The sequence below is a fragment of the Mizuhopecten yessoensis genome, unplaced genomic scaffold (assembly GCF_002113885.1).
Source record: "Mizuhopecten yessoensis strain PY_sf001 unplaced genomic scaffold, ASM211388v2 scaffold5229, whole genome shotgun sequence".
In the NCBI taxonomy this organism is placed as follows: domain Eukaryota; kingdom Metazoa; phylum Mollusca; class Bivalvia; order Pectinida; family Pectinidae; genus Mizuhopecten; species Mizuhopecten yessoensis.
This window is the reverse complement of record NW_018405944.1, coordinates 1,527,942-1,539,091: the sequence shown is the minus strand read 5'-3', so window position 1 is coordinate 1,539,091 and position 11,150 is coordinate 1,527,942. Positions and strand designations below refer to the sequence as shown.

The 11,150-nt window shown below is 35.3% G+C and overlaps 1 protein-coding gene across 1 annotated transcript in view; it reads right to left on the bottom strand.

The window, feature by feature from the left end:
* Window positions 1–1,917: 1,917 nt before the first annotated feature.
* LOC110450446 overlaps window positions 1,918–11,150 on the bottom strand; it is a 24,296-nt gene continuing 15,063 nt past the window's right edge. Inside the window, exon 2 of the mRNA XM_021497982.1 lies at window positions 1,918–4,144. Coding sequence (XP_021353657.1) covers window positions 3,253–4,125 — 873 coding nt within the window. The 5' untranslated portion in view covers window positions 4,126–4,144 and the 3' untranslated portion in view covers window positions 1,918–3,252. The remainder of the gene's footprint in view (window positions 4,145–11,150) is intronic.

Genomic DNA, 11,150 nt, shown 5'->3' with positions numbered 1-11,150 from the left:
AAACACCATATTTTCCAATTGACTTCTAAGCTCAATGGTCAACGATCGCCTGTGACAAACTTAAACAAATACAAGTTTTGCGCGAAGGAATACATTGAACCTCAAAACTACGTAGAAAAAAATATTTTTAAAACAATCCTATCGGCCCTGGCTTTTCCATATGCACATTTACACGTGAAATGGTGTTGTTATTCTCACAATATTTTCCCGTTACTTTGTATTGATATGTTTATGGCGGACTATTTGCTTCCGCGGATCACTTTTGTGTGGACACTTTCCGGTTTTTGTCGTCATCTGTCGCGAGCAGACGTTCTTTTTTGAGAAAATACGTTCCCAAGTGCTGGGGAATGGGAAAATCTGTTCTCTAATTCTTCTTAAATTGTTCTCAAGTCGTTCTCAACTTCTTCTCATACTGACAACCTATGATAATGAATTTATCATGCTACCGGTAGGTGGTATGAAGTAGTATATAAGGTGACAGTACCCAAATCGGATCACCAAACCATCATTTTATTAAATCATTGAAAAATCTGAGGAGGAATTATATTCATTTATGGTTGTATCAAAAGTAGAATATCGATGGGTGTTCTCACAACCCAAACTTAGCACCCGGGGCTCACTTGAGATATTTATAGAATGCTCTAAAGTCACCAATCAGCGTCTCCGGTTTTTACGAAGGTCGGTACCCAAATCGGATCACGGCTTGAATTTTGCAGTATCGTACGCTTCAAATGAATATTTTTTTGTCAGCATATTAACATTTTATGATGACCTTTAGAATTTACATGACAAACAGTATTTCTATAGAGTGAATTTATTCCTAAGTCCAAAACAGAGTGCATAGTCGTCGCACGCGCCATTTTTTAAAAAAGTAATCAAAACATTGATATTTGAGTTTGAATTACGTTTTCTTGCGCTATTTGAACTTAAAAAAAATAATTTTCTGTAGTCAAAAAATAGTGCATGGCTATCTATTCTAAGACTAAATCATTGTCACAACTGATTTGTTGACACATTTATTTATTTATGAGTGTTTTTGCAAAAAGTGATCCGATTTGGGTACCGATCCGATTTGGGTACCGCCACCTTAGATGATAATGAATTTATCATACTACCGGTAGGTGTTATAAAGTAGTATATAGATGATGATGAATGTTTCTGAACAGTTCACGTGAAAATTGATTCTTTGGCTTCAGTATAAAAGGCTTTATCACGCGGCTTTTTCACATACTGTGTTGTTCACTGCTTTCAAGACGTTCCATAGTACATACTCGAATTCTTGGTAACAGAACCGTACTTTGATATTTGCAGGCGGCTCAAATCGATAAACACAAAATGGACTCTTTATCCTCAACGTCATTGCATCTATCAATGAAAGAGGTGTATACTGGGTATTTAAACTAAATAATTTTCCGTTACAAATACATTTTATTAACCATGGAATCCAATTATGAACATCGTGGAATGATGCACATTGTCGGTTGTTGAATGTTATATTGGTACTCAAGTCAAACACGGGTAACATGTCTAAGGAGTCGTTGTCGGTATCATTTTCACATTTATACTTGACGTCATTCTCACCTTTCCATGACGCAGGGCAGGATGATACCATAAATGCTCCCCATGGACTGATGAGCCTCTCTTTGATGAGAGGTGTATTCACAAGTATTCTCAGCAAGGAACAGAATACGTAAGTTATTCACCTTTTGGTTTTCTACAGATATTCTGACTGCATTAAAGTAGCGATCATCGTAGTATTTGCATACACGATAAACGGTCACATCTGCAGTACATATCGTTTTTCTGAGTCTCACACGAGTGAGTATTTCTGTGGCAGGAATCAAGTGTAGATAAATGAGATTCAGTCTTCGATGCTGCAAACAATACTGATACCATGTAAAACACGATAAAACGTAACTGTGACATTTTTATTTAAGACGATGTTTTGTCTATTTGTTTTCGATCTGGTATATTTTGTTTGAATATATGCTGAAGTTAATTTACAGTAAAAGAATATTAAATATTTTGTCTTAACCAACAGTTATGCAGTGATCCTGTTCCATGTTAACTTGTCTAATAGGGCGTGCCTGATAATGATTTTATATCATATATATATAGCTATAAAAAGTCATATCATTCCTCATATCACTCATCTTCGCCAGCCAAGGGTTGATCCGGTACGATCTACCTACTCTTCACATGAAGACAATACCAATACCACGATCAACCCTTGGCTGGCGAAGATGCATATCACTGTGAATGTATATTTTATGATATTGAAAACATTTTTTTTTATTGCAAATGTACTACTTAATATTGGTCCTTTGGATATTCTTTTACTTTTCTTGTGAAATCATTACAGTTTAAAACTAATACCATTGTGATATACCATATTATAACCATCAAACTTCATAACATAAGAAATGCAGTCATCATTAAAAATATACCGATAGAGGTTTACAATCAATCTAGAAGTTAGTCACAAATACTATTCAATTATAGGCTTTGGCTGAGGTAGATACCTGGATTTATGCAGTCATCGGTCAATATATCTTTTCTCGGGTCGATAAATCCAGGTATCGACCGAAGTTAAAGGCTATAATTGTTTTATTATTTTCAAAACAGTAATGTAAGCAATCTGAAAAAACCCTCCAAAAAGCTACGGAATCGGGACGGTTTGTTCGTCTGGAGACACGTCATAATTCTATTTTCGGAAACACCAAGTCCTTTAACAGAAATCGCTGTATTCTGTTACCTATGTCCTTTTGAATTAAACCCGAAGAGCCATGTAAAGAGTGAAAGCTGCCAGTGTTGATATCGGTTGTTACACGTGTGTGTGTGTGTGTGTGTGTAAAACTGTTTAAGGTCATTCAGAAACAATGATATCTAATTTATGTGTATTAAAAAATAACGGTATAAAATACTTGTAGTGTATATTAAGTATCAGTCAGTTCATATTTTAGGCTAACATGTTATGGAGCTCAATTCATTTGTGTGGAACGTGACTGAGTGCTACAATGTACAATTTGTAAACAATGCTAGAGTTATAAAAAAAAGATAATGGCATAACCAAGTAAATGTCAATACGCTTTCATGTAGCGATCAATTGGTCTAGTTTAGTTCAACTCACTAGACATGCATATCTTTTAAGTGGGGATTGTTTTATTCCCTCGCGACCCTTGTTTTTCGTTTAACATCAAATGGTCTTGTCTTTCAAACCTTTCATTTCTTAATGGATTTTCAGGAAAGGATTTATGTTTGTGTCCAACTTTCCCAAGTAAATTTATGTTGAAACACAAGTTTGTGTGTTTTAGCTAGAAGTTCCTGGTACCAACAGAAACGTTTCACGGGAAAACAAATTTCAGGTACTCTGTGAGACTGATATTGTATGTTACGGAACTGATGAATGTAGTCTGTGGACAGTAAGAAATCCAGAAAGGCGTATTCACATCCCTCACAGTTTAATGTTACGAGGTCAACTTTCTTCTCAGCAACCTTTAGTTTCTCGAAGAGCTTTGAAACTGCAACGATCTTAAGTACAAAACCGTCTTTTCCCTTTTTGTAAATCGACGTTCCGTCATTACCTTGACCAGCTTGGAAAACACCGTCATTCACATCGACCCCAAAGTTGTACAAAACAATGTTCGGTGAATCCTTGAATTTCTCCCGTAAAACATTGAAAAAGTTCCCAACAGGTTCCAGGACGACGTAGTGGCCTGGATGATATCGTGAGTTAAACTCACTGATATCGTGCCCTAGATGACCCCCGGCCTCAATCATGAAACTGCTGCTGTTTAAATAAGCGTGGCTAGTATACCGTATCGGTCTATAAATACCATCTTTTTGTAAACCTTTTGGAGCATCGATGTCGTAATTGGCAACACATTTCGCGACCCGTTCCGTCTGTAGTTTGTTCAGTATTGCCCCAAAATCGATGTATGTTTGATTGCTGGAACATGTTTTCCTGGGAAGCTGGGACAAGTAGTTACGTGTATTACTTTGGACGGCAAAAGGAGGGGTCAGCATCAGGCTATTCCTATCGGAGTTGTCATGCTTAAGGTTGTACAGCAAGTAAAAGGTGCAAATGGCGCCTCCACATAAGACAAGTACGACCGGCCTGCGCATCTTATAGACAGCGTCCTATCTGAAATGATCAAAAGATGAAGAGATAGCAAGCGATCAACCACAACATCAACAACTACTAAATAAATAAAATTAAATATACAGTACTGCAACGATTACAGCCACTGATAACTATACAACAACGGCAACCCTTATATGATATATACTGCAGCGTAAATAGGCTACCACAAAATGACTAAATATGCGCAGTGTCAACATTCATAAGGAAATATACATCATATCGTTAACACACACTTATACTAGAGCGTCAAAACGAATGAACAAAACTAACCGCAGAATCAACACTTTACCATAGACATCCACATCCCGTCCTCAATATTTCATGAAAACAAATGAAAATATTGTCGAGACGGTTTCAATATTTACGATTATGAATAGGTTTAACTTCAGAAATAAAAAACAACAACAACAACAACAATAACAGCAGAATGTTGCAGTGTCCAGGGCCCGGGATCATGAAACGTACTTAAGTCTAATTCTGGACTTAAGTCCAAAGTTTTTTTTACTTAAGTCTAAAAACAGATTTAGCTTGGGGATCATGAAAAAAGAAATAAGTCTTAAGTCTAAATTTCTGTCTTAAATCCATTAAGAGAAAGTAAGAGACATTTCGTCCCGAGTATTTCTAGACCATTTACTTTTAAAACCCTCCAATTAATTCAAGACTAATGGAGAGTTTTACAAACGTGCTATTGATTCAAATGACCATCTTGAGGCGGTCCACATCGTAATCCAACAAGATCATTCAAGTTTCCCACCATTCAAGTTTCCGACCATCTACACTCGCTGGCTCAGCTTGTCCGAGAATCATTCACAGGAAGACATGATGAAATGTTAATCTTGAGTCTCATTTTATTGTAGACGTGTACATCCCTGTAAAAAACATACTTATATGTAGAACTAATAGACCTCTGCAAACAGACGTTCGCTTGAACTTCCACCGTTCCGATGTTGTAAACAATGCGACTGCAGCGCCGCTTCCTCGACGGTACCGTAATAAAACTAATAAACGCTCTCATTTTCAAGATCACAATTATCACCGTACTGCGGATGAAAAGAAGATGTAGTGTTCCTTCTAGCCTAAATAATTCTTTATTTTAATAAGCATAAGTTGCTTAGAGAATTATCACTTTCTAGCTGGTTTCTTTTTATATAGTTGTACAATTGTAACTAGTTGTATTATTACACAAGAAAAAAAGTGATATACTTTAAATATTTAACCAGAATTTGCAATATATATATTTGAATAAAGTCAGTCAGCATGTCCTGGCAGGATTAAGATTAATAAAAGAATTGTAAGACATTCAGCTTTTCAATATTTGAAGAAACTGATCAACCTTGTCTGGCCTTCAGCTTTTATTAAAATTTTCTTGTCTATGGACTTTAAACAAAGCTGATGCGTTGATTAATAATAGAGAATATTCCCCTACCTGGAGGGTGAGACACAGAAATCTCCAACCAAATAGGTGATTTTTTTAGTTGTCAAATCGTTAGTAAGACAACCAAATAATCGCACCGAGGCTCAGACAATCAAATATACATGTACATGTATAAACTGGAGAACAAAAAAAGAAAAAAGAAATATCATAAGGACTGATTTCAAAGAACAACCATTATCTCATAGATATGCATATCTTTCCAGATATATCATAGCACATTATTCCATGGATATCTCAGAAAATATTCTTCTAAAGCAATTACTTTATTTTTAAAATTATAATTTATAAGTAATACCAGCCTCGGCAATATTGCTCAAAAGGCTTACATGTCATAATTCTTGGAGATCATCGGGATACTTTATAAGTTATTATTATTTACCCCTATACTTATAAAGGGAAGGTTTGCTAGCAAAATAATCAGATCAACGTTTGATAAAAAAATCAACTGATCTGTTACAGTTCTAATTAAAAACACACACACATCTTATTATTGTTATTGTAATAAGAAGAATACCAAAATAAGCAGTCAAGGTTCAATCCAAGAATGATTTGACCAAGACTTTTGAAAGAGATTTTGGAAAGATATCAGGTGCTATAGTAAAAGGTACTGAAGGAATGGCACTCAACAAGAGAATGAAACTTGCTAATGTCGGCTTAATAGTGTGAATCAATNAATCGAAGTAATGACAACTGAAAAATGTACTGCCCCCCAAGTTAATGTGGAAGGGACTATAATTTCTTTTATTCATTATTTTTTGACAGTCGCCCAAACTATTGTCGCTCAAGCAAGACTTTAACCGCCATTGGCGAGCAAGTGACCGTCCATTTCAGGCACTGCTGCACAACAAGGGACCAAGGGAAACCTACATATCAAATTTGAGAAAGATCCCTTTGGCACTTCCCGAGAAATAGCGATAAACTTTCACTATCAATCCAAGATGGCTGCCTGTCGGCCATGTTGTTTATCCGATCAGTCTCAAAGGTTGCCCTGCACAGTTAAGTACCAAGGGGAACCTACATATTAAATTTGAGAAAGATCCCTTGGGTACTTCCCGAGAAATAGCGATAAACTTTCACTATCAAAATCAAAGATGGCTGCCTGTCGGCCATGTTGTTTAGCCCATCAGTCTCAAAAGTTGCCCTGCACAGCTAAGGACAAAGGGGAACCTACATATCAAATTTAAGAAAGATCCCTTTGGTACGTCCGAAGAAAAAGCGATAACAAACTTTCACAATCAAAATCCAAGATGGCTGCCTGTCGGCCATGTTGTTTATCCGATCAGTCTCAAAAGTTGCCCTGCACAGCTAAGGATCAAGGAGAACCTACATATAACATTTGAGAAAGATCCCTTATTGAGAAATACCGATAACAAGAATTGTTTAAGGACGGACGACGGACCACGGACGCATGGTGATTTGAATAGCCCACCATCAGATGATGGTTGGCTAAAAACCCAACAGAAACTTAAAAAAAAATATTTTAGCATTGGAGAAGATGACCCATTCCTTGATTATTCATAACGAACAACTTCCTGTTACATAGCTTTATAAGATATTTACGAACAACATCAGTTGTACAGAGTAATCATAGTGATAAAAACAAAGTAACCCAAATTAAAACTAGATACCAGCTGTAACGGAGAGAAACCCAATGTCGGAGAGAAACCCAATGTCGTAACTTTACCTGCTCCAGAATGTGCATTTATCAAGCTTATGTCATTCTGGACAAACTGTTTGCTATCACATTGCGTTGTCTCATGTAAAAGCCCAGTAGCCCCTGGTAACCAATTTCCACTCCCCCCAGGACACACACGGGGGAGGGAGGAGAGGGGAGGGCTTTCATTCCTCCTACGAGTACATGCGGGGAGAAGTGGTGAGCTGTAAGTGGTCCCTAAAGACAGAGATATTAACCCTTCCCTTTCATTCCATTCCTTTATGAATGGGAATCTCAATAATTGTTTTACATTATTAAGATACTTGAACACTCTCCTGGTACCACCTGTTCTTCTCCTACTTTCCCCTTCTCCTTCCCTCATTTTATATCCATCCTACATTCATGATTCTCTTTCCCTCATTTATCCAATCCTCCCATCAGTTACTTTCCTTCTCCTTTAATTACCTTTTTCTTCTTCCTCGCTGGAAACGCTTATTACGTCCTTCATTTCAACAAATTTTATTCATGATGTTGTATGAATGGGATCGAACAACAGGCTATGCCTATATCAGTTCTCTCCTGCATGTATTTGTATAAATCAGCATATAAATATATTGTAATTTATAGCGAAATGAAAAATTGAAAAAAGGGCACGTACTTCAAACTGTCATCAATGTTGAGAAATATATATAAAGGCACGAGACGAACATGATCGTTTCAGCAAAGAGGCGAACATAAACAAACATTTTCTTCCTTTTTTTTAAACACACGGAAGTTTGTTTAAAATAACGTCACTGAGATGTCATGTGATTTTTTTCAGGCTAAATTTTGATTCACAATTACTTTTGGTCTATTATTTTGATTTGATTATAACTCGAGGGTTGAATGTAGGAAAACTGTACCCCGTGTACCTTGTTCACAACTGTTTTGGTCTTTAAACCATTTTGTATCATCTTATTGCTTTGATGAGTACGACTGTCATTTAAAACAATGGAATAATATGATAAAATAACTCACGGATAAAGGATACCGCACCACTGTTACTTAACATTTGAAACTGGTTTTTTCTGGCATGACTATAACTTTGATCAATAATTTCTGAAAGGCACACCATACTTTGCGGTTTTTTTTATGACAAATAATATGGATATAGATGAAATAAACTAAATATGAAAAGCAATAGTGTTCTTAGTGTAAGAATTCACTTAGCATGACTAGACCGGAAATTGAACCCCGAAATTTAAATTGCTCTGACCGACTTAGTAATAGTTAGTAATCAGGAAATAATAACTTTGACATATTGGTGGCGACATACGGCTACGTGTGTAGCACAAACGTTGTTTGACAACACAGCAAATGAATGCAAGCTGACAGTGCTTTTTTCCGAACAGTGAAGCTTCCAAAAAGTACACTTAACGTTTTATAGTTTACAACCTTCAGCGAAGAGCTTCAATGACCAGCATTCCTCAATGTTTGTTGACTTTTCTCATGGTTTAATATTTATTCAACCGCTTATAAAATTCAAGAACGGTATTTGACGTGTGGCATTTTGTGGAACTCTGTTACAAGGGATGCATGTCGGTGACTCCTTTTTAAGAGCGAAAGGAAACGATTGAGGTAGAATTTATTCCAAACTATTCAATATTACCTAAACATACTGTACCTAAGGTGTAAATGTGTGTATCAGGTCTTCTCATCAAATGATCATGAAAGTAGTTATATCCTGATTATTTCCTTAATAACATAAAAAGGAAATTTTCCTAAAATCAAGTAATGCTAAGAAGTTTCCTTATTAAAAAACGTTCGTGAATTTAGTGTCTATTTTTCTTTGTTTGATCAAAATTATGTACAAACTAATTCATCCAAGAAGTATTATTAAAACCGTGATTATTCCCTATTGCTGACCTAAACAAACATATCAGTTATCAATTTTAAATGGAAAATATAATTATATATTGAGCTTTCAGAAACATATGACTCATGCAGTAACAAAAGGTAAAAACATGAAATTCCAATGAGGTGATAAATGTGTCAGGACTTTATTTACTTACACCAGACTTGAATTTATTGAATCTTTATATACCTGTGATTGGTCACGTTGCCGATACCTGATCCCGTCAATTAAGCCCGAGACGTATCTTGTAAGTAGACGACCATGACAAAAATAGATTACTATTTAATGCATCTAAAGAGTGTTTTTCTTTTAAAACTCTTTATGATCGAAATTGAATAACATTATTTTATTTTTTTGATAAATTGCTGAATTTCCTCATTTAACAAGTTGCAAACATATTGATTCGGTTTTCAAAATTCATTTAAATTATTCTACAGAAAGAACATTGTTATAGCAAGTTTTTAAAGAGCTCATACCAAATATTTGTTTCCTTAACAAAGGATTAAGAAACTGTCTTACATTTTATTTTTAACCTGATATGTCGACTGGCTATCAGCCCCTCAGTTTTTATAAAGAATTTCTCAACTGCGTTTTACTACTAGCGTATCTCCCCTTTGATTAGAACTTAGGATCGGACATCCAAGTGATCAAAATTGTTAGAGTTATTTTTTTACTTAATAATTCAATATTCTGGAGACGGGGGTCAGTCTACCTGATATGCTATCTCTTGTCCTCTTTCAAAAGAGTCTGTTGCATTGTGCAATTTTCAACATTATAAAATAAAAGGCATTTTGTATTTTATATTACATCATAGCAAATAGACTTTGAAATAATCATCTTCATTTGTAACTTTTTAAATGTGACTTCGTCTAGCAAGGTTGGGTTAGTTCTTTATTCGTAATTCATTATTCAATAATAAGTAGGGAACTAGCTTTACCCTTAGTGTAAACACAGCAGCCGTAAACACACGTAACAGTTGATAATAGTACTGTTTATTTATAGACGTTACTCAACAATCTCATTACAGGTACATGTGCAGGTGGTTATAACATCACACCTACGTACAGTAATACTTCACGTTGTGTCTCTGACTTCGAACTAAGTACATTTTGTAACTAGGCCTGTGTCCAAACCATGGTCACACTCCCGGGGTCCAATGCTAGGCCCGTCCTCTCTCATGGTCGGAAATCATACTCTGACCTATCCCTCTCGTGGCCAATTCCCGACTCCCCTGAATATAGGGTTGTACCCCGTTAAATAAGTTTTCAGTTCTATGCTTACAACATTGCCCACAGCCATCATCTATCATTTAGACCTTAAAACCTGTCTTCATACACTTTCAGTGCGTACAAACGTGACTATAATTGCTCTTGGTATTACATGTTCACTTTAGGCTAGCTGTTACCGGACCCATTACTGACCCCAACTAGCACACGACATACATTCCTGAGATATGTATGAATCTCGCATAAATTAACCCCACTAATTATATTCACTAGTAGAGTTCATTTGGTCACATTAGTTCTCCATTCGTTATTTCATGGTAACCTATTTTGACGAAAATTAAAACAATATTTGAAAATATAAATATATCATGTATTTAACATGTTCCTGTAAACCATTTTGAAACACAAATAAGCAACATTTACTGATTAAGTTAAGTGACTTCGCTAAAGATTGACTAATATCGCAAAGTATTCCTTGTATGGCAAGATAAGTTGTCATTTATTCATGGAGCAATGTTGATCCAGTACTTAACCAAATTATATAAGATATCTCATATATTATATAAGACATCTTATAATTTATATAAGATATCTTATAAATTATATAAGATATCTTATAAACATATAAGATATCTTATTTTAAGTTTATGAGATATCTTATATCTTTTATAAGATATCTTATATACTTTATAAGATATCTTGTAAAAGATATAAGATATCTTATAAAAGATATAAGATATCTCATAAACTTTTCTTTATAAGATATCTTATATCTTTTATAAGATATCTTATATAAT